The sequence below is a fragment of the Schistocerca piceifrons genome, chromosome 3 (assembly GCF_021461385.2).
Source record: "Schistocerca piceifrons isolate TAMUIC-IGC-003096 chromosome 3, iqSchPice1.1, whole genome shotgun sequence".
Taxonomy (NCBI): Eukaryota; Metazoa; Arthropoda; class Insecta; order Orthoptera; family Acrididae; genus Schistocerca; species Schistocerca piceifrons.
The window spans coordinates 606794907-606819575 of NC_060140.1; the positions used below are offsets into that span (position 1 = coordinate 606794907).

At 37.9% G+C, this 24669-nt stretch overlaps 1 protein-coding gene across 1 annotated transcript in view; it reads left to right on the forward strand.

Moving 5' to 3' along the window:
- LOC124788888 (neurofilament medium polypeptide-like) overlaps positions 1-24669 on the forward strand; it is a 74574-nt gene that overhangs the window by 6193 nt on the left and 43712 nt on the right. The window contains exon 3 of the mRNA XM_047256170.1: positions 10389-10876. Within this exon, the coding sequence (XP_047112126.1) occupies positions 10389-10876 (488 nt within the window). The remainder of the gene's footprint in view (positions 1-10388; positions 10877-24669) is intronic.

The following is a 24669-nucleotide window of genomic DNA, read 5'->3' on the forward strand; positions in this document are numbered from 1 at the left end:
AACACATTCGTCTCCCATCAGTTGAGTACAGGTGCTGATAACCTCCCTGTTGAATGCCCTATTCATACCACCATCACCATTACATATTCTACACTCCATACACTTTTGGTTGCTAGGTTTCAGAGCTCATAATAAATAAATTAGAGAATGAATGCCACTTTCTTTCATTTCTCTTATTGACTACATTCTTGCACACAATATTATTGTACTTTGTGATGTCATATTGCTAATGGAAAATAAATACTGATGACTTTTCTTGTACTGATGCCTTTTCACAAAAAAATACAGTTACTGATATAGACCAAAAATTTGTGACCAGACGCCATTTGTAATGTAGGCTGCAGCAGGAGCCAAACCGTATGAGCCACAAACTTTAACAGCTTCAGCATATTAATTAGGAGGCACATGAAAGTATCTCCTATGAAAGAGTTTATATCGCTATGCTTCAGTTTTTGAAATAAATCAAGATAAAAAGTTATGATGCAGCATGTGTTTTGGACCAGGTGGAATTGTTATAAAATTTGAAAATAAGATTTTCCTAATGACAAATACTGCTTCTATTAAAGGAATTTTATTGTTTTATGGATCACTGTTTTTCCATGGACAGTATTTCAAAACAGTTTACGGTTTTGTGATACTTGTGCTGTTGTTGGTCTGGATCCCAAGACTCTCATGCAGATATGAAACTGGTGGGTGCTGAAGGATCATTCTCAATGTGATGAATAATTTTCAATGGCCCTACATGACCAGTGCCAGAAAGGACAGATAAATTATTTTCTCAGCCACCCTAGATAGTGCAAACAGGTCATATATCTTAAATCAAGAAATGAGCTTGCTTTCAGCAAGAGAAATATGCACACAGTCAGTGCAACAACATTTAGGGCATCACAGACTGTCAACACAGTGACTATATGCATCTTCCACCGACACAGCAGCAGAGAGGTACATGCTAACATGCTAGCTCATCAGTTGATATGTAGGTCCAGTCTGTCAATGGATACATACTAAGAACATTTAATTCATAAAGACAGTAATTTTGACAGTGTGGGTTACATTTACGATATGGGAAGGCTGTGGTTGTGCCTTATCTTTGAGACAGCCATGATAGAATCATACTACCAGATTATGCAAGACCACATGTTATACATGTTGTCCTGACTTATCTCAACACAGTGTGTCTTTGTGTTGCTCTGGCAAACACATTTCCAGATAATTCAACCACAAAAAAAGTTTTGTCAATGATTACCAAGAGAATGCTATGCTGCCAGTCGTCAGCCATTACAGTTGATGAATTCTGATACATAGTTGAAGCAGCATGGAATGACATACCCATGTTGGTCATCCAAGCTCAGTTCCACTCAAAACTCTGAACCATTAATACTGGTAGTTGTTTGGTGTGCTAAATTTTACACAATGTATATGCCAAAGTCACCTAAAAATTTAATCATGTATTGTTCCTACTGTACTGAGTACACTCAAAAAGTAGTATTTTGCTATTTACTGTCTTTCCTGGTGTTGCATTTTTTATGCTCAGCAGTTGATTTATACCCGCAATGTCAAGAAATCAAAGAGATGATGATTGCAATCCATTGCAGATATACTTGAGGAGGAAAACCCTTCCTAACAGGGATAGTGATCATATGGTATAAGGCTAGCATTCACATAACTTTCAGTTGCCTTGTTTGTGGGTCTGAACTGCATTTTATGGAACATATTTTACTCTTTCACAAGCAAATGAAATTGGTTGTGAAATAAGTATGTAGTTACCAGTGGAATAATGCTCCTGTTGGAGAAAACTAAGGCAGACAAGCACATCTTTAAAAGATGCTGATAGAAAAGCGGGGACCAGCTGCCTCAATCGTTGTTCTGCCTCCTCACCAAAAATTTTGGCATGCAAACATCTTCGCACTCTAACGTAGAACATTCTAAATTCTTTTACCCAGTCTGCTTTAAGTTAAACTTTCATACTCAGCATCTCCCTCTCACTGCTGCTGTCTATGTATGTCTCTTCCACTGTATTCTCTTTCTCCCATTGATTTATGATATATCCCACTGCCACTGTCTCCACCATACATTGGCAACTCAAAAATTCAGGGGGGCTCAACTTATTTTTTCCCTTGTACCCACTTGTTTAAAATTTCAGTCCAAAATATGCCTTCGCTCCTATAGCTATGTGTTAAAGTTCATCAGTCTGAGATGGTCCAGACCACCCAGATCTATGTATGGTCTCCACTCATCTGTGTTTTTCATTTCCACGGTTTCCTCTTTTGCTCCCACTGCTTCTACCTTCATCCATTTCTCTATTAATGCCACTGTCTCTCACTGACCATCAATATCTCCTCTCTCTTTGGCTCCCACTGCCATTGTCTTCCTCAATCTCTCTTTCTCTTTCACTGCCACTTTATCTCTCCCACCATCAGTGTCTGCTCTGCCTTCCTTTCCTACTCACACTGTATCCTCACGCTTCCACCATCACTGTCTCCCTAATACTCTCTTTCAGCACAAATATGTTTGTACACCAAATTTTTGGTGAGGAAGGCAGACCGAGGATTCCCCACTTTTCTGTCAGATTCCTTTAAAAAAGAACATTATTCAGTAGGAGAATTTTCCTCTGGTTCCCTTCTTCTTCCTGCTACAGCAGGCTGTGTTGCTTATACAAAATGAATTCTGTAGGGCATTAGGAAGTTCTGACAGTTTATTTATACACGTAAGCACTTTTACGCATATAAATAACAAATAAGTAACCGACAGTTAACACAAAATTGTTTGCCTTACATTTTTTAAGGATACTTTGCGTATCAATCACAATTCATCTAAAATGCCTGGGTTATGATTTGTATCTTAAAAGAGGGAAAATGTTATTAGAAATATTTACTTTCCAGTTTTATATAATTTTTGGCAGTCATTTTAAGTTATTTTCAGGCGTGTTAAGATGCTTTTTAGTCCATTTTTTGTCATTTAAGTACCACTTTGGACATATTTGTATAGGTGTGAAGAGACTATTGTACACAGAGAGGGCATCATAAAGTTTTATTGGTGAAAAAATGCTGACTCAAAACATAGTTCATTGATCACAGAACCCTTGTGATGACCCTACAACACTTGCTGTTTGTCCACTAAGTCATTTAAATCAACAATTATGCCTCAGACTGAATGTTATGTGCATAAGTCAGTATATTTGAACCTTCTGATACCAGGAACAGATAATGATATCAAACAAAAATTTCAGGTTTCCCTGAGAACACCATCTTAAGAACCAGTAGTGAAAATTTTAATGATCTGCCATGAATAGAAATTATGGAATTGGCCATTCCCATGATTGGTGCTTTCATATCGAAAAATCAAGGTGTTTCAGGCTTTTCTCAGGAGCTGCCCATGAAGAAATGGTGCTTTTATAAGTCACTTAAAGTAAAACCAAAACTACACCTAATTCAAAAGAACCAATCAACTTACTCAATTTTCTTGGGCTGGAGGAAATGTATGTTTAAATTTTGACCCTGTAGTTTAGGATAGAGACTGTATGCCCATGCCCCCAATAGGTGTACAAATGGTCGCTAGGGCAAGGGCTACCCAAAAAGCTTGACCCCTTATCTCTGTGGTCAGTGGAGCCCTGGATATGGCCCTTGAAAAATCACATTTTTGTGTGTGGCTTTTTGGAACACATTGGTACCATGTTCAAAACAACATTCATTATAATAAATTACACTGAGATTGTTTCCCCCACCCCCTCTGTCACAGTATTTCATATGACAATATTAGAGAAGGAAAGTTGCTACTCATCATATAGTGGAGATGCTGAGTCGCAATAGGCACAACAAAAAGATTCACACAATTATAGCTATCAGCCATTAAGGCCTTTTTCAGCAATAGACACACATACACACACACACACACACACACACACACACACACACACACACACATTCATGCAAACGCAACTTGCACACACGTCTGCAGTCTCACACAACTGAAAACTGAAACCACAACTATCTGTGTGTGTGTGTGTGTGTGTGTGTGTGTGTGTGTGTATCTATTGCTGGCAAAGGCCTTAATGGCCAAAAGCTATAATTGTGTGAATCTTTTTGTTGTGCCTATTGCGACTCAGCATCTCTGCCATATGGTGAGTAGCAACTTTCCTTTTCTAATATTGTTACTTCCATCCCAGGTTTTCCATTGTTTGAATATTTAATATGATACTGTTATATACATGGTACTGAACAAGACTAACCACCAGTCTTCATACAAGTTAACTAAGTAAGGTGCCCTTAACAGATTTGATGGTAAACATGTCCAAGGATTCTCTGCTCTCCCTGCTTCTATAGCAAGTACTTTCCAAGGCAAAGTAAAGTGTTACCATGACAGGAAGAAAACAAGTAAGTCTTTGAGAAAGTAAAGAGAGAGAGATTGATTTTACAGCAATAATTACTTAACACTTTTGTTTACTTATTTGTTTTCATGTTCTCTAAAAAAGGACAATACATTTTGTGACAAACATCGTAGGAAAAACACAAATATATGCTGAGGTGACAAAAGTCCTGGGATACATCCTAATATTGTGTCAGACCTCCTTTTGCCTGATGTAGTGCAGTAACTTGACATGACGTGGAGTCATCAAGTCATTGGAAATCCCCTGCAGTAATTTTGAGTTATGGTGCCTCTATAGCTGTCCTTAATTACAAAAGTGTTGCCAGTGCAGGATACTGTACATGAACTCGCCTCTCAATTATGTCCGTTAAAGGTTCAATGGGATTCATGTTGGGCAACGTGGGTGTTGTCCAGAATGTTCTTCACACCAATTGTGACACAATAGTGTTTGGGAAAATGAAGTCCCTGAATGGCTGAAAATGGTCTCTGGGTAGCTGAACATAACTACGAGGGTTGGAACTTAAATAGTGGCAACTATTTATTAAAAAAAATGGCTCTGAGCACTATGCGACTTAACTTCTGAGGTCATCAGTCGCCTAGAACTTAGAACTACTTAAACCTAACTAACCTAAGGACATCACACACATCCATGCCCGAGGCAGGATTCGAAACTGCGGCCGGAGCGGTCGCTCGGCTCCAGACTGCAGCGCCCAGAACCGCACGGCCACTCCGGCCGGCCTATTTATTCACAACCGATACAAAAGAGTTACATATTTGCACCTGTTACTGTCCTTCAAAGTAGCCACTAGCATTGTGTAGAACCGTTGCCAGCGATGTGGAGGGCGTAGTATATCGTTAGTAGAGCCTGCTCTGTTGATGGTGCAAATGGAGCGGTCTACTACCTGGCAAATCTCTGGAACAGTTCTGAAGAGTATGCTATGAAGTGGTTCCTTCATCTTTGGAGTCAAATCAAAAGTCACAAGGACTTAAGTCCGGGGAGTATGGTGGATGGTACAGTACTTCCCAGTCCCATCGCCTGAACAGAGCAGCCACAGCTTGTGCTGTATGCACCTATGCATTGTCATGCAAAATGATGGGTGAGTTGTGCAGAACCTGTCGCCGCTTCTTTTGCAAAGCTGGTCGCAGGTGATGCTCCAAAAACAAACAGTAATACTGTGCATTGATGGTCTGCCTTGGAGGAATGTAATGCCTGATGCATGTCTGCCACATTTGCCGACCGTCACTGAAGCCTTTTACTCAACGTGCCACTGTTCTGTACGGCAATACCAATTCTCTGCATGCCTCTTGGAGACCTTGATGACACTGTCATGCTGTATGACCTCTGGCACATTCAATCTTGATCCAACACCAACGTTCCTGTTTTGAAAACAAAGTGACATCGTTATGTAAGACCATTCACTCACAAGTGACTGTGTCTCCCTCGACTGTGCACATGCCAGTGACATGGAACAGGTGAGTCCATTTGCTCAGAGGTAACGTAGGTATGTCAACAACGCGTGCTATCAGCAACAAAAGTAGATTCCATTGCATAGTGTCTCCACAGCAGTGTTGCCACTATGTAAGTTACAACCTATGTATTTCCACCCAATGATCAGTTCAGTTGGACCAGAAGACACAGTCCACCCCATGAAAACAGAGCCCATACTTTTATGGAGTCACCATCAGCTTGCACAGTGCCTTGTTGACAACTTGGTTCTATGGCTTTGTGGGGTCTGCACCACACTCGAACCCTACTATCAGCTGTTACCAGCTGTAATTGGGACTCATCTGGTCAGGCCATGGTTTTAAAGTTGTTTAGAGTCCAAGCGATGTGATCAGAAGTCCATGAGAGGTGCTGCAGGCAATTTTGTGCTGTTAGCAAAGGCACTTGCGCCGTCGTCTGCTACCATAGCCCATTAATGACAAATTTCACTGCACAGGCCTAATGGATACATTTATCGTACTTCTCACATTGATGTCTGTGGGTATCTGATGCAGAGTTACTTGTCTGTTAGCATTGACAACACTAAGAAATGCCGCTGCTCTCAGGCGTTATATGAAGGTTGTCGGCCACTGTGTTGACCATGGTGAGAGGGGTATTCTTGACACGGTGGATCTCGAAATATTGAATTTCCTAATGCTTTTCAAAATGGAATGCCATGCATCTAGCTCCAACTACCATTCCATGTTCAAAGTTTGTCAATTCCCTTCGTGTGGCCATAATCATGTCAGAAGCCTTTTCACATGAATCATCTGTGTACAAATTACAGCTCTGCCAATGCACTGCCCATTTATATTTTGCGTATGTGATACTACTGATACTTCATATATTCGTATCAGTATCCGATGACTTTTGTCACCTCAGTGTATGTTCTGTATTGAGGACAAACAGGTGTCTTGAAAATTCATAGGCATGAGTTCATGAAATGACAACACTTTGACCTGTGAAGGAGACCAATGACATTTGCAATGGGATAATGATAATGATACAAGTCAGTATTCTGCTCACAAATTAATTTATTAAAATTCATGACTGCTTTTAGTTTTGCTGTCATAATCAAATCCAACGAGCACAGCAGTGACACACAGACACATATCCGATACATAAATTTATCAGATGTTGAAAATACTGCCACATTTGTAAGGCTCTTTCATTTAAAACATGACCAGTTTCAGGCTCCTATACGCTGATCTTCAGGTGTCTGTGCTCTACACTCAGTGGTAGCACACTGCATCTTGTACTCATCCATCGTGGCAATTGGGGTCACAGCACCAAGTTACAACACCTGAAGATGGGCATATAAGAACTTGAAACCAGTCATGTTCTAAATAAAAGAACCTTACTGCTGTAGCGGTATTTTCAACCTCTGGTGTAATGCTCAGTTGCAGATGTTCCTCTGACACGATTGTTTGGCACAAATTTTTATTTTGAGTAGTTGCCTGTGTACTGCCGCTGTACTCATTTGATCTGATGACTGCAAAGCCAAAATCTGTCATAAATTTCAAAATACTAATATGTGACAAAGACACTGGATACCTATAGTTAAATTAGTGGGTATGTATGTGCATCTACTTTTTCCCTTGGTCATGGTTTTTGATTGCAATATACAAATTTTTGGAAGGTTTCATTATCTATCAAAAGAGTAAAAAATATTGCATTAAATGCACTTTGAACAAACAAGCAAGGAAGTTTAATATGTTGTACGACAGACTTATACTGTTCAGTCTTCACCCCTACATGTGAAATTTCAATTTCTCAAAAACTGCCATGTCATGAGTCTGATATGTGTAAATAATATTTCATTGTTCTTGTCTGTTCTAATGAATCTATCTGATGCAAAGTAGATCCTGCATTATGACTTATGATGCCTATTTTTGCAAACATGGAAGTGTACTAACGTGAACTCTTTGAAAGAAATTATCTTCAAATGCCTCTCCTCCACTCTCCCGAGACTAAAATTCTGAAGCTCACTGAAGTCGTTTACTCATTGCCTCTCCTTGTGCTTAGCATTTGAGGTTGAGAAACAACAGGAAGCAACAAAAAAAAAAAAAAATCTGGTAATAGCCTATTCATCGACAGCTTAGCTCTGTTCTTCAAATACCTTATATTATTTGAAAATTAGTTCACTGTCCTGAAATTAAAAATAAGGGTTGCTTCTACTACATCTGTTGCTCCATACTGTGAATGAACAGCTTCTGTGCTACTAGTGATGCACGAGGCTAAAAATCATGCTAAATCTTGTCACTGAGATATTGTGCCACCCATTCATCATTTTCGATAGATTCTGTCATTGAGTAGAACCTTCAGGGAGTGGTAACAACTCAAGGCATACATCAAAACAAGGTAGAGCAGTTATCAAAAACTAATTATACACAACATTTCATAAGTTTTTATACATGGTATAAATGAAAGTAATAAACTTATCATGAAAGTCACTGGTTGAAATTTCCTGGCAGATTAAAATTGTGCAACAGACTAGGACTTGAACTTGGGATCTTACCTAGGTGACACTCTTACTGACTGAGATAATCAGGCAAGACCCATGACCTGTCCTTGCAGCTTCACTCATCTCAGTACCTTTTCTCCTTCCTTTCAGATTTCACAGATGGTCTCCTGCATACATTGTGGATCTAGTAGTCCTGGAATAAATGACATTCTCTAAATGTGCAGTGTTATGAAACTGGTTGACAGATTAAATAGGAAGGTTGGAGAAAGGTGCTGGTTGAAGTGGAGTAGTGAGAGTAGGTCACAAATTGTACCTGGTTAGCTCTGTCAGCACTTCCTGGAAAATGGAATGTTTTAAGCTCAAGTCTTGATCCAGTGCACAGTTTTAATCTGTCAATAAATTCCATAACAGTGCACACTCAACTGCAGAGTGAAAGATAATCCCAGCAGTTAAAAATAAATAAATAAATAAATAAACACCTGCTGCTTCCTCAGTCATAGCAACCATTGTTTATCTACTACCATTTACTTAATATTTGTCAATAATCTAGCAACATGCTGTAATAAGATTGTGTTTTTATAACAAGTATTGTTACTTATACTTGCCTTGTGACTAATATGAATTTTCAGTCTTTCAGTCTACCTAACCAGATAATTTCTGAGAGGACCTACTAATAAAATGTGTTTGTAACTTATTCAGAAATACTAGTGATTTACAATCATTGCTTCATTTACATTCACAGTTTACTGACAACTTTTTCACCAGGACACAGGACTCATGCTGAATTATGGATGAGGAAGGATGAATCATATAGCATTATTTTTGTGCATTGGTTTGTGGTTGTATTCATCACAGTTGATTTTAAAATTATTATTATTATTGTTATTATCAGCCAAAAATAAAAACAGAAAGTACGGTAAGTCCCATGCTTAGGAAGTGAGGTTGGAGAAAGATGAAGGAATCCTTCATTGGTGTTCTTAGCAAGGTTCTCGTGGAGATGGTTTGCTGTTGCCTTCCTCCTCCTTCTTATGAAGAATCCAATTTACACTTGTATAGGGTGGAGGACTGTGATGAGTGGTACTGCATTGTTGTGGTTTTGTGAGTAAAAGAAAGGGAGAAGATTAAGTTTGGCGCCGGCAAATGGCTTAGCCTTTCTTAAGAGCAGCAAAGGGATTGGTTAGTGAGGGATAGATAGATATCAACCACGTCACTTGTCATTTGTTCTTGTTCTGTGAGATATGGTGGAGGGATTGTGAACATAAGCTAAGGTACTGGCACATTGTCTGGTGATCTGGAAATTAACGCCACCAGGAAATTAACGCCACCTTCTATTCTTCCTTACCTGCCAGTGAAATTCAGATGATGAGAATTAATTTTACCACCAGAATCTTAACTGTCTGCTTGCAGTACAAGTGCCATTGTGCAAGTATGCAGTATTGATTTCAATTAGAAATTTGCTTGGTCAAAAGTGTCATTAAGATGTAAATACACTTGAAAGATAATTGGGTTGTTTAAATAAGAACCTGTAGGATGTGTAGCTATCTATTTCACAATTTTCTTATTACTTACTTTGATCAATAAATTTCTCAATCAATTTTTACTCTAAATGTCATTCCATAGGACAATAATGAGCAAAATCATTCAACACAAGTTGACACTTTTTTCAAATCACACAGCAGGCAACACACAAGTGGAAAAGCTGATGAACTTACCCAATTGAAGTGAACACTGGCATCAAACACCAATAATTCCTGGAACATTAACAGCTGGACAATCATGTGTATGTGTTTTGTTTACATGTCTAGGAAAGAAGTCACTTTTTTCTTTTCCCTGTAGTAACAGCAAAGAGTTGCACTCCTAGTTGTCCACGACACATTTTCCTAGACTGATTCCCTAATGATTTTAATACACTATATGGCATTCCTCTTGCAGTCACATAAGACTGGTCTGATCATGAAAGAACTTGTTTATGCACTAATGCAAAAATGTCTTGTAGTGGGTACATTTTTTTGGTCATGTTCTGTTTTTAAATGAGATTATCAAATGTAACATCTGCTTTTCTTCATTTTGTTGTAGAAATTAAAGGCTACTAAGCTTGAGAAGGCAGATATTTTGGAGATGACAGTGAAACACCTACAGGAACTTCATGGAAAACATTCACAGTTGAACAGGTCAAGTGCTCCAGAAGAATATACAGAAATATATGAGAAAAATCCAGTGCTCAGATCTGAAAGGACTGTGACCCCTGTTTTGCATGTTCTGCATATCACAGGCACAAATAATACACATTTTTCTCAGTCCACACATAATACACAGAAAGTACAACAAAATCCATTGACTGGATGTGAAGATTTTGGTAGGGACATTACTTCAGAAACATGTGTGGAAACGAAAGACAGATTCTATATTGGTTTCTGGGAATGTGTAAAAGAAGTGAACAAAGCAATTAACAATGTACAACCTAGTTTAAAAAACAGATTATCAGAGCACCTGCAAAGGCACCTCCAAAATCTGCAGAAGAAAAGTGATTCACAGAAACTACAGAAAGAAATGTGGAGGCCTTGGTAACAAGAATGAACTGTAAATCTACAAAATAATAGAGTATGTCGAAGGTGGCATGGTAAATTATGATATCATTTTTCTGTCCATACTGATCAGAGTGATTTTATTTATGTCTTTCCAAACTGACACAATAAAATCACAAAGCAGGAGATTTTTTACTTATTTTGTACATATATTGGTAATGATTTTTTAGCTGACTCAGTGGTATTTTAGAATTATTTCTGTCTCTGTACTACTCTTCTGAATTTCTGATATTTTCATTGTTTCTCCCTTGTTTTTTGATTTCTCTCTTTATTTTCTTTGGTAATTGCTCCTCTTGTTACAACTGCTTTTTATCTTGATCTATAGTAATGATTAATGAGGACCACTACATCTGTATTTATACAACAATTGTTATGTCATGACCAGTTACATTCTTTTAGAACATCAACAAATGTTGTATAAATATGTCTGTGGTAGTTCCCATTAATCATTAATATTAGTATCAATCACATGTGGAACTCAACAAGATCTAGATTATGTTAATCAGTTACCATAATTACTGTATCCTACCATATTTCTTTCTTATGATTCTGTTGTAAGTTCTTCCAACTCAGTTATCATAATTAACTTTTTGTCAGTTCCTTGGATTCTTCTACCTCTGGTTGTTGCTCCTCAGCCCTCCTCCATTCCACCCCCTCCCAACTTTCCATCTCTTTTCTTATTTGAAACAGTAGTTTAATTATTCTGGAATCTCCCAGAAATCCTGATACTATATTTCAACATATTGTACTCTAACCCCATTTCTATCACACCCTCTCCATATGGAAATTTGCTCAAAATTTGTCATACTGTCATGTAGGTGGAACAGTTCTTATATCAGCTACATGACATTCACTAAAGTGATTGATACTTTGCAACAAATATCCTCATTTGCAGAAATATCAAATAGCAAAAGAATTTAAATGAGACAACTGAATAGTTCTCAACTTCTTTTTACAGATACAATTTAAACCTTATTGTCTGTGGACAAATAAAGAATTATTTTTGCATTGTGGGTATACAGGGTGGTCAGAAACAGTGTGAAAAGCTTGTAAGGATGTTGCAGGGGAGATGGTGCTGAGAAATGATTGTTAAAAAAAAATTGACACCTTGTGCCATTTCCGAGTTGCTTAGCATTTAAGTTAGCCAATCAGGTCATCACATGCACAAATTCAAGCGGACTGCCAGATACAGTGTCATCAAACTTGTTCTTCATTTGCGTTCCTCAAACAAAGCAAATGTAGCTTTTTCTCACCTAGCTTAACTTTATCACTTGCCAAAAAGGCTCATTTTAATGAGTAATGAGCATTTGAACAAGTGTAACTCACAGACTCATAGATGTCTGTGTATTACCATATTTTAGCATGTGCAAGTGTTTGAATTTGTGCACACAATGACCTGACTGGCTAACTTCAATGCTAAATACCGTATTTACTCGAATCTAAGCTGCACTTTTTTTCCGATTTTTGTAATGCAAAAAAACCGCTTGCGGCTTAGAATCGAGTGCAAAGTAAGTGGAAGTTCTGAAAAATGTTAGTAGGTGCTGCCACAACTAACTTCTGCCGTCGAAAATATGTAGCGCTACACAGGCATGCTTTGCATGCATAAAGATAAATACTGGCGCTAAAACCTCTGCGTCAGTAAAAAAATTACAAAAAAAAAGTGGAAGACAAGCTTTTTTCTCTGCCCCAAGTTTCAACCACTGCATTTTCATACATTATCCAACAAAGTAAATACAAATTCCGTATTGTTCATCTTCGAATGTAGCAGCATTTCAATGTACTACGAAAATCCGACTGGCAAGACTGTTTGGGATGTTTGTCAATATGGCCAACTCTACGTTCTGAATTTTTTGCTCCCTGTGAGAAGAGATGGTTGCTAATAGGAACTTTTATGAATTGTGAATCACATGCAGTATTCTCTTCACCATAAGAATAATATGAATATAAACATTTTGCCATGTATTCTTTTGTGTTTGCTGCTGTCTCATTTAAATCCTGTCTGCCTAATAAACCACGAAACTAGTCTGAGACAACAGCAAACGCGGAAGAATATACATATCATGTCATGTTTATATTCGTATTATTCTTATGCCTAATAGTGATACAGTCAGAAATGAAGCATGGCAATTGACTAGATTTTTAATTCTAAGATGACTCTAATTTCTGCGCAGAATGTAATGTACAAAAGAGGCATCTGCAAAGATTTTCAAACAGAGAAAAATTTTAGCTAAACTCTCGTTCAGAACATCTTCTATCATACGCAGTCTATTATTTGGTTCTTGTTGATCATTATCAAAGAAAACAGCAGAGTAAGTAACAGCAAATAGCAGTCTCTTGCCATTGTTTTGCTAATGAGACAATTCCTCTTTTTTTTAAATTGTAAGCGGCGATAGGGCGCACAAAAGCAAGCCATGCCGCGAGCGGTGACAGGTCGTAAACACACATCATCAGAATGCGACAAACAATGCATGACACAGTACAATAATGCATTTTCAGCTAGAGTGACGTAAACACCCATAACAAAGAGAACGGCACTTATCAGATCAAAGAAAAATAAGCAATCAATTCAAACCAGACGAAGCACGTGAAAACAGAAGGGAACCCGTATAAATACGGATGGAGTGCCTGACGCATAGCAATGGCTACCTGGTAAAGCTTAACTGCTAAGCTTACGACTCGAACCAAACTACTGTAGCTGTATCGTCATTCATTTGACCTAAATTGTGTCTGATATTACAATGAACTAGCTTTGTTTCGATTTGGAGGTGCGGCCTTAAACTTTTCTCTTCCCATGAATTTCGAGTCTCAAATTTCAGGTGCGGCTTAGATTCAGGAAAATTTTTTTTCCTTGATTTCGAGTCTCATTTTTCAGGTGTGGCTTAGATTCGAGTAAATACGGTAACTTGGAAATGGTGCAATGTATCAATTTTTTTCTTAACAATTATTTCTCAGCAGAACCTCACCAGCAACATCAATACAAGATTTTCAGACTGACTTCTCAGTATAGTACAATTATGGCACAATACAAGGGGGAAGTGAAAATAATACATCTCAGTTATTTATAAACAATGTGGTACAAATGAGAAGATAATCTTCTCCTCTCAAAGGAATTATTTAATTCTATATATAGACATACTAAGCCAATAACTCCTTCAGTGTCTCTTCAAAATTCAAAAATCTGTTCTACAAATTGAATCCCAAATAGTAGGGGTAAATATCTATAATTTTTATGTTATGCATTGTAAAGTGAAAGTCACAATATTTTCTAGTGTTGTAAATATGTACATCATTGCCTAAACTATTGTATTATGCATATTAAGATTAACTGCATATTTTTATAAATATATAGTGATGGACATGTAAGTGATTTTTCCTCCAATATGTACTGCCAGGAAAAAACATGGAAATCACACGATGTTCCGATGATGTATGATGCTATCATAAACAGTTTACCTGATACAATTAAGACACAATGTACTGTTGCAGCCTTTGTATCATCCTTTTCACCATATGAGTCTTCCATATGTGATTCAGCTGCATTAAACATTAAATTACAAATAATTTTAATGAACATTTTGGTATTGTTTGAGTAATTTGTTTTTCAGAGAATGTAATATGATGTAAACAAATAAAATTAAAATTATGTGGTAAAACCAATGGTCTATTATTTATATTTTTGAACTTTCATCCACTAACTATCTTATGATTGTTGCACATTTGATATTATCCTAATGGATGTACCCAGTTTAATATGTGTGGTCAAAAATACCCAAATTTTACTCAGCTATGTCACTTGAAAGAACCATCAGTACCACTTTTAAACATAAGTTTAATGTAAAAATGCAGTATTTGTAGTTCTGCACAAATATCGGGATACACTGTTACCCAGGGCATCTCTAGATACATCTTCACTGGTCATCGGGACTCTACTAAAAGTGGAAATTATCACTGAAGACGGTTCTACTCTAGTCAGTGAGATTCCATGCTGAAGACATATGTGGAGATGCCCCAGGTAGTGGTGGGATACCAACCTGACCATTGCCTGCCATATGGCCCAACAACCAGGAGTAATGGTGGGGTTCCATTTATTTTCATAGTAGGACTCCTCTGGTTGTCATCCGTGGCTCCCTTGCATCACTGTGGTGTTGTTGTTGTTGTTGTTGTGGTCTTCAGTCCTGAGACTGGTTTGATGCAGCTCTCCATGCTACTCTATCCTGTGCAAGCTTCTTCATCTCCCAGTACCTACTGCAACCTACATCCTTCTGAATCTGCTTAGTGTATTCATCTCTTGGTCTCCCTCTACGATTTTTACCCTCCACGCTGCCCTCCAATACTAAATTGGTGATCCCTTGATGCCTCAGAACATGTCCTACCAACCGATCCCTTCTTCTGGTCAAGTTGTGCCACAAACTTCTCTTCTCCCCAATCCTATTCAATACTTCCTCATTAGTTATGTGATCTACCCATCTAATCTTCAGCATTCTTCTGTAGCACCACATTTCGAAAGCTTCTATTCTCTTCTTGTCCAAACTATTTATCGTCCATGTTTCACTTCCATACATGGCTACACTCCATACGAATACTTTCAGAAATGACTTCCTGACACTTAAATCAATACTGGATGTTAACAAATTTCTATTCTTCAGAAACGCTTTCCTTGCCATTGCCAGCCTACATTTTATATCCTCTCTACTTCGACCATCATCAGTTATTTTGCTCCCCAAATAGCAAAACTCCTTTACTACTTTAAGTGCCTCATTTCCTAATCTAATTCCCTCAACATCACCCGACTTAATTAGACTACATTCCATTATCCTTGTTTTGCTTTTGTTGATGTTCATCTTATATCCTCCTTTCAAGACACTGTCCATTCCATTCAACTGCTCTTCCAAGTCCTTTGCTGTCTCTGACAGAATTACAATATCATCGGCGAACCTAAAAGTTTTTATTTCTTCTCCATGAATATTAATACCTACTCCGAATTTTTCTTTTGTTTCCTTTACTGCTTGCTCAATATACAGATTGAACAACATCGGGGAGAGGCTACAACCCTGTCTTACTCCCTTCCCAACCACTGCTTCCCTTTCATGTCCCTCGACTCTTATAACTGCCATCTGGTTTCTGTACAAATTGTAAATAGCCTTTTGCTCCCTGTATTTTACCCCTGCCACCTTTAGAATTTGAAAGAGAGTATTCCAGTCAACATTGTCAAAAGCTTTCTCTAAGTCTACAAATGCTAGAAACGTAGGTTTGCCTTTCCTTAATCTTTCTTCTAAGATAAGTCGTAAGGTCAGTATTGCCTCACGTGTTCCAGTGTTTCTACGGAATCCAAACTGATCTTCCCCGAGGTTGTCTTCTACTAGTTTTTCCATTCGTCTGTAAAGAATTCGTGTTAGTATTTTGCAGCTGTGACTTATTAAGCTGATAGTTCGGTAATTTTCACATCTGTCAACACCTGCTTTCTTTGGGATTGGAATTATTATATTCTTCTTGAAGTCTGAGGGTATTTCGCCTGTTTCATACATCTTGCTCACCAGATGGTAGAGTTTTGTCAGGACTGGCTCTCCCACGGCCGTCAGTAGTTCCAATGGAATATTGTCTACTCCGGGGGCCTTGTTTCGACTCAGGTCTTTCAGTGCTCTGTCAAACTCTTCACGCAGTATCATATCTCCCATTTCATCTTCATCTACATCCTCTTCCATTTCCATAATATTGTCCTCAAGTACATCGCCCTTGTATATACCCTCTATATACTCCTTCCACCTTTCTGCCTTCCCTTCTTTGCTTAGAACTGGGTTTCCATCTGAGCTCTTGATATTCATACAAGTCGTTCTCTTATCTCCAAAGGTCTCTTTAATTTTCCTGTAGGCGGTATCTATCTTACCCCTAGTGAGATAGGCCTCTACATCCTTACATTTGTCCTCTAGCCATCCCTGCTTAGCTATTTTGCACTTCCTGTCGATCTCATTTTTGAGACGTTTGTATTCCTTTTTGCCTGTTTCACTTACTGCATTTTTATATTTTCTCCTTTCATCAATTAAATTCAATATTTCTTCTGTTACCCAAGGCTTTCTACTAGCCCTCGTCTTTTTACCTACTTGATCCTCTGCTGCCTTCACTACTTCATCCCTCAAAGCTACCCATTCTTCTTCTACTGTATTTATTTCCCCCATTCCTGTCAATTGCTCCCTTATGCTCTCCCTGAATCTCTGTACAACCTCTGGTTCTTTTAGTTTATCCAGGTCCCATCTCCTTAAATTCCCACCTTTTTGCAGTTTCTTCAGTTTTAATCTACAGGTCATAACCAATAGATTGTGGTCAGAGTCCACATCTGCCCCTGGAAATGTCTTACAATTTAAAACCTGGTTCCTAAATCTCTGTCTTACCATTATATAATCTATCTGATACCTTTTAGTATCTCCAGGTTTCTTCCATGTATACAACCTTCTTTCATGATTCTTAAACCAAGTGTTAGTTATGATTATGTTGTGCTCTGTGCAAAATTCGACCAGGCAGCTTCCTCTTTCATTTCTGTCCCCCAGTCCATATTCACCTACTATGTTTCCTTCTCTCCCTTTTCCTACACTCGAATTCCAGTCACCCATGACTATTAAATTTTCGTCTCCCTTCATAATCTGAATAATTTCTTTTATTTCATCATACATTTCTTCAATTTCTTCGTCATCTGCAGAGCTAGTTGGCATATAAACCTGTACTACTGTAGTAGGCGTGGGCTTTGTGTCTATCTTGGCCACAATAATGCGTTCACTATGCTGTTTGTAGTAGCTTACCTGCATTCCTATTTTCCTATTCATTATTAAACCTACTCCTGCATTACCCCTATTTGATTTTGTGTTTATAACCCTGTAGTCACCTGACCAGATGTCTTGTTCCTCCTGCCACTGAACTTCACTAATTCCCACTATATCTAACTTCAACCTATCCATTTCCCTTTTTAAATTTTCTAACCTACCTGCCCGATTAAGGGATCTGACATTCCACGCTCCGATCCGTAGAACGCCAGTTTTCTTTCTCCTGATAACGACATCCTCTTGAGTAGTCCCCGCCCGGAGATCCGAATGGGGGACTATTTTACCTCCGGAATATTTTACCCAACAGGATGCCATCATCATGTAATCATACAGTAAAGCTGCATGCCCTCGGGAAAAATTACGGCTGTAGTTTCCCCTTGCTTTCAGCCGTTCGCAGTACCAGCACAGCAAGGCCGTTTTGGTTATTGTTACAAGGCCAGATCAGTCAATCATCCAGACTGTTGCCCTTGCAACTACTGAAAAGGCTGCTGCCCCTCTTCAGGAACCACACGTTTGTCTGGCCTCTCAACAGATACCCCTCCGTTGTGGTTGCACCTACGGTACGGCTATCTGTATCGCTGAGGCACGCAAGCCTCCCCACCAACGGCAAGGTCCATGGTTCATGGGGGGGGATCACTGTGGTATGTCAATGATATTTCATGTCCCGATTTGTTGCCCTTTATAGCAAGCCATCCTGGGTTTATTTTTCGGTGAGATAATGCCCACCTGCACAGGGCAAGAGTTTCTACTGCTTGTCTTCATGTGTGCCAAACCTTACCTTGACCAGTAGATGTCACCACATCTCTCCCCAGTTAAGAACATTTGGAGCATTATTGGCAGTGCTCTCCAACCAGCTCAGGATTTTAATAATCTAACAACTCTATCGATCAGTGCCAAGCTGAATATCAGCTTGCATATGGGCCAGAGGTGGACAAACAAATTATTGACTTGCTCAATTTGTGAAGCTCTTTCTCTTGAATAAGTCATCCAATTTTATGAAATTGTAATCATTTGTTTGTTTGTACACGTACATCTCATCTATTGATTCCCATCCCATTTGGACAATTCTTTCAAGGTGCATCATTTTTCTTCTTCTTCTTTCTTTCTTAGAGTGTATTTGGAAGCTACAGACTAGGTAACCACCACTCTTGAACTTTGACAGATACAAATTTACATTTAATACAGGGTGTACTCTTGCTTCTCAATTCATATTACTACTGACTGCCGAACAACACACAACAATACATGTACACCCTGTAGCTCCATAGAAACATTCATGAAAGTCGAAAACCTACAACTTGCAAAGTACAAAGGACTAAAACTAAGAATATATTTGAACTTTTCCAATATTAACATGAGGATGCTGTTCAGTAACATCATTTGGAAATCCCAGGAATGGCACAGATGCACCTAGAGAGATACAAGTTAGCATCATATTACTGTAGTGTAACATGCCACTTTCAATTCAAAGCCAAATCATCATTGACTACAGATGCTTATCAATTTGCTGAATTTTAAAAGTGAACATGTTCAAATTCAATAATTTTTGTATCTGGTAGTTAACTCGTTTTATGTGTTGGCTTTGGTGTATGAGTGTTGTCTCTGGATTCACCTGTCTGAAGGAAATGAAATTTCACTTGTTCACTGACTATGAAATAGTAATTGAACACACTTTTAACTTCTGTATTCTTGAACATTTAAAATAAATGGTTGTCAAAATAATTTCCATTTGCTCTCTTGAGTTACAAACACCAACTCAGTTTGAGACATGTCTACTCTTTACAAATGACATCCCATGATTCTCTGTCAGCTACTCCTCCCACCAACCAAAAAAGGATACTTACATTTGTAGGTAATGACAGTATTTAAATTCAGTTATAACTATATTGCTTATGTAAAGATAACAAAATTCTTTGGAAATGTTATAAATAACTTATTTAAATTTGCAGTTATGTTTCTCTTCTCATCGACTGTAAACAGTCACACATAAAATATGTTTATGTACAAATAGTACTGGATACAATTACTGCCTTTCAAATTAATCAATGCCCATGGATATCATATAATTCATAATGTGCATTAATCTTGATTACATCATAATACTCTCCTAGAATTCCACACAAACATTTATGATTGGGATACTATTAGCACAGTGATGCAATCAAGCAGGGATTAGTGAAGTTTAGGAAAACATAATTTTTTCCATAGTGCAGAGTTACACATATTTACAGTGAGTATACTCTTTCTCATCTGGTCTTGACTTACAATCTGTTTTTCTTATAACTTCCTTACTAACAGATGTGATCAGTAATCCATATCTTGCTGTACTTCCTTTTATCACAACTACACTGTACTGTCTGTCAGCTTAAGTACAGTAGAGGAAGTACTTCACCTTATTGTGTTCCTCAAATTCCCCATCAAAATACATTCCTGGGATTACTACACAGAAACAGTTCCTTTATCACATGACACGAGAAACACATTAGGAAATGGGCAACTGAACAGGTAGTGTTAAAACTGGCAGAGAAACAAATCAAAGGATTTGAGGCGAGATTGCAAACTGAAGGGTTTGAAGTGAGATTTCTTAACAGTAAACAACTTAATCTACAGCCAGACAAGTATCATTAGCAACATGTATTAACTAAAACAAGCTAATGTATAAATTTAGGTACTAACATCATTAATTTTGAGTATTGTTTAGTTGTTAAACTGTTTATAATGTAACCGATAACTTTGGTCTGTCCAACACAGCATTTAAGACTAACCATAATTTTAGTGGAAAATTCAAAATTTTGCTCTACAGCATACCATTAGATTTACAGTAGTTATGTACCACAGTTCCAATAAGGGTATAGTGTTGTAATGCAATCAAGCCAAAAATATAATAGGAAACATACGATGCCAGTGGGTACTGATCTTCTCAGTTGGATAAGAATAATTTCTAAACATACAGATTCTTAAAAATGATTTATTCCATACTTAAATATTTATATCCTGCATATTTAAAATAATGTTGAAGCATTTCGCTTAAATTCATCTAAATCTATTTAAATAATTGTCTCAAAGTTATACCAATGATTATTATCAATAGCATTTTAAACACTTTTCTACATAACATCGCTGTTATTGTTCCTACAGAGACTTGGAGGAATGTGTTGTGGAATGGACACTCTTGGTAGAAGAGTTCTTGCAAAGAGAATTGATACTGTTTTGTAGTATCGCTAAAGGTGAAAGTATTATACATTAAGTCTGGGAAACTAAAGAATATATCTTTTTCACATGGCAGGAACTGTGTTTATTCGTATAACCATTGGAAGTTACCTAAATGACAATGCTTTGACCATTTAATATTTCTTGGTATAAAAGGTGATGACTGGGGATCAGCAACATGGAAGACAACAAGACTGACAGAGAACAAACAAGATAAGTACTAATTTAGAACAATAGATGTGATGTGGGACTCAGTACAAACTACATACAAAATAAAGATCAGTTGTTTGAAGATAGATCATTGAACAGGCAGTAGTGAAAATCCCAACACACCTCATGGTGTCCTCCAGGTAATTACATTGTACAAAGAATGTTAATCAGAGAAAGGAAACTAAAATTTACTATAAATGCAAAAGCCAATGAAATGGAAACAAAATGGAAAAATAGTCAAAACCTGTGAACAATATAACTGGAGAACAAAGAGGACTTACGGTACATATTGTGCATTGTTGTACTTCACAGCAATGTTAAATAGTGTGTTCACGTGTTTTCACTTTTTTAGCAATGTTTTTATTTTCAGAATGCGATGTTCATTGATTTACTTCTTGTGATGTTGCACTCACAATATAGACTAGGCCTATATATTTGTGATTCCCCTTCCAACTGTGTACTGAGTGAGGTGGCTACTCCAGTCTTAATATATTCCAGTCACATTTGGGAGGACCAGGTTTATTTCCCGTCTGGCCATTGAGACTTGGGTTTTTGATGGTTTCCTGAAGTTGCTAAGGTAAATGTTGGGATGGTTCCTTTGATTAGGCCATGGCCAACTTCCTGCCATATCTTCACCTAATCCTATTCTACTTTGTTAATATGTTATAAATAAGAGAGTAAGTCAATTATTATCCACAATTTAGTTATATTTTTGTTTATTTTAGTAGCACTGTTGTTTTACATTGATGACGCATGCTTTGTTTATTTGTTGTTATATCTTTGCAATTTTCAAGCTGCTAGGTTAGTTTCGTTATCACTGCCTTGCTGCTAATCATGGCTACTCCGCTGCCTATTTGCGCCAAAGAAGAGCAATTTTCAGTTCTCCATTTTTTGTGGTCGGAAGGCGTATCGGGCCGCAATTCATTGAAGACTTTCAGTACAGTATGAGAACAGTGTTTTGCCACAACGAAGTGTCTATGAATGGATTGAAAAATTCTGAAATGGTCGCACAAGTGTTATGCATGATGAAGGAGCCGGACGACCATTTACTGCCACAAATGAAAAAAATCATTGAGCGTTCAAGTGAAATGATTCTCTTAGACAGATGATTAACTATTGACGAAGTGACATATTGTCTGCAAATTAGTCACAGTTCTGCCTATGTAATCATTCACAACAGACTTGGGTTTCGTACAGTTTGTGCAAGATGGGTCCCAAAACAACTCACACAGTTGCATAAACAAATGCGCTTAAACCTCTGCAAAAAAGTTTGGATCGCTATGGTAACGAAGGGGACAACTTCTTAGACAGGATCATTACTGGTGATGAAAGATGGATCCATCATTACGAGCCAGAGAGTAAACAGCAGAGTATGGAATGGAAACATCCAAATTCACCATGCAAGAAAAAGTTCAAGACTTAACCGTCTGCAGGAAATCTGATGCTTACAGTTTTTTGGGATGCACAAGGTCCAGTACCAGAACATTATGGGGAAAGGGGCTCAACAATAAACAGTGTACATTACAGTGAGATGCTTACTGTCAGGCTAAAGCTTGCAATTCAAAGCAAACGCCAAGGATTGCTGTCAAAAGATGTTGTGTTGTTGCACGACAATGCCCGTGTCAACATACTGATGCCCACAATGCTGAAGCACTCCAGAAACCCAAATTTGATGTACTGGATCATCCTCCATATAGTCCCGATCTTACCCCTTCTGATTATCACTTGTTCAGTCAACTCAAACAGGCATTAAGGGGCCATTGATTTGTCTTGGACGAAGCAGTGAAAGAAGCGATTCATTCTTGGCTCGCAGCTCGACTGAGAATCATTTTTTATGAAGGCATGAGGAAGCTTGTACAACGATGGACCAAGTGCATTGAAACACAAGGAGACTATGTCGAAAAATGATGTTCTTGTAAGTTTCCTATTTGATTACAATAAAATTTTGTAATTACTTTGTGGATAGTAATTGACTTACCCTCTATTATTTTTGTAATGTATCTGACATATCCAATACTATTGAACTAAAGCTCTATGCAAGAATAAATAAATCAATAATTAAAATAAACAGATTTTGTGCCAAGAGTTGGCACCAGTCTTCAATAGTCTCACTGAAGCAGAGAAGTCAAACAGTCATGTGAGAGGATGAGGGTTAGGAGTAAGTTACTACTGGGCAGTCAAATGGCATGGTTATTTCTCTCTCTCCACTGCAGTGGCTCGTAGTGGTGTATGAGCTTGCCAGTGTTCAGACGTTTTGGAGAGAGAACAGAGAAATAATTCTTTGTGCTGGTAACGAGTTATGGCTGGGCACTTGTGTGGTACAGAGGGTGTGCTCGACTGGTGGTGGCCACACTGTTGTTTATATGAAATATCTGTGTTTCAGAAGTGACTGCGATAAGGAGAGTAACTTCTTCTGAGTGAAGGTGGAATGGGATCTACACATAATGGCATGAATGCTAAGTACGTTTGTCACTGAGTGGAGCCTTCATTGAAGTGGATGTGTTCAGTGTTGTGTGATGGGTGTCTTGCTCCAGACAGGTGTGTGTTGCTAGTGAACTCAATGCAAATCCATATGTCCAAGGTTCATTCTGTGTCTTGAGTACTGGTGCCATTGAAGGTGTGTCTGTAGGACAGTTGGAGTGTGGACATTTTTCCTACATGGATGCCACCTTGTTATGTTGGAATTATGATCTTTTGATGTGACTGTTTTCATAAGTGTTCTCACAGTGGCAAGGAGTTTGTGGGTTATGATTTTCGCTGAAGGTATTTAGTGTGAAAGATGTCTAGTGGCTGTGTATAAACCAATTATTCTGAACTGTTCCTGAAATACTTGTCTTTCAGGGTAACTCTACACTTAAGTATGTAAATAATCTTGTTGGTGTGAATAAGGGACATGTCTATGGACCAGATTTCCTGTTGGTGGATGACCAAGAGTAATAATTGCCAACCTGTTCAACTGCCAAGACAAAGTTCAAGTAATTCTCAGTAAGAAGCAGATAAGAAGGACTGACAAGGTTTAAAGCTTTACATACTGTTTTTAAATTTCCTGTGAACGACAGCATAAACTGTATATGATTGACTCAACTTGTTTTGTTAAAAAGGAAATCTGACAACTCCTTGTGAAGGTATCCTTGCTTAGTGGAGAACATTAGAGTTTAGCCGAGTTTCTCTTTCTTTTAAATCTTTATTTTAGAGTAAAAGGTATTGCCAATATTTTATGGTAAATGAAAAATAGTAATTTCTCCTAGTGGTGTTGTATTCCAGGGAAAAAGCAGAAACTTTTACAGTTTCAAAAAATAAATAAATACATTTTTGGAACCTTAGTTGTTTTTCTATCCTTTCCCCTAATCCGCCACTCCTGGTAAGGTTTGGTCCCAGTATTGTCACAATGTTGGCAGCAGAGAGCATGGTTGATTAGGTGGGGAGGCTTACAGCCAAGATAAAATAATTATTAAAAAAATTATTTATTGCAATCTGATAGTGTACTGTTGACTGGTCTACAATGCCTGCTGGAGGTGTTAGGGACCAAGCCTATTTGAA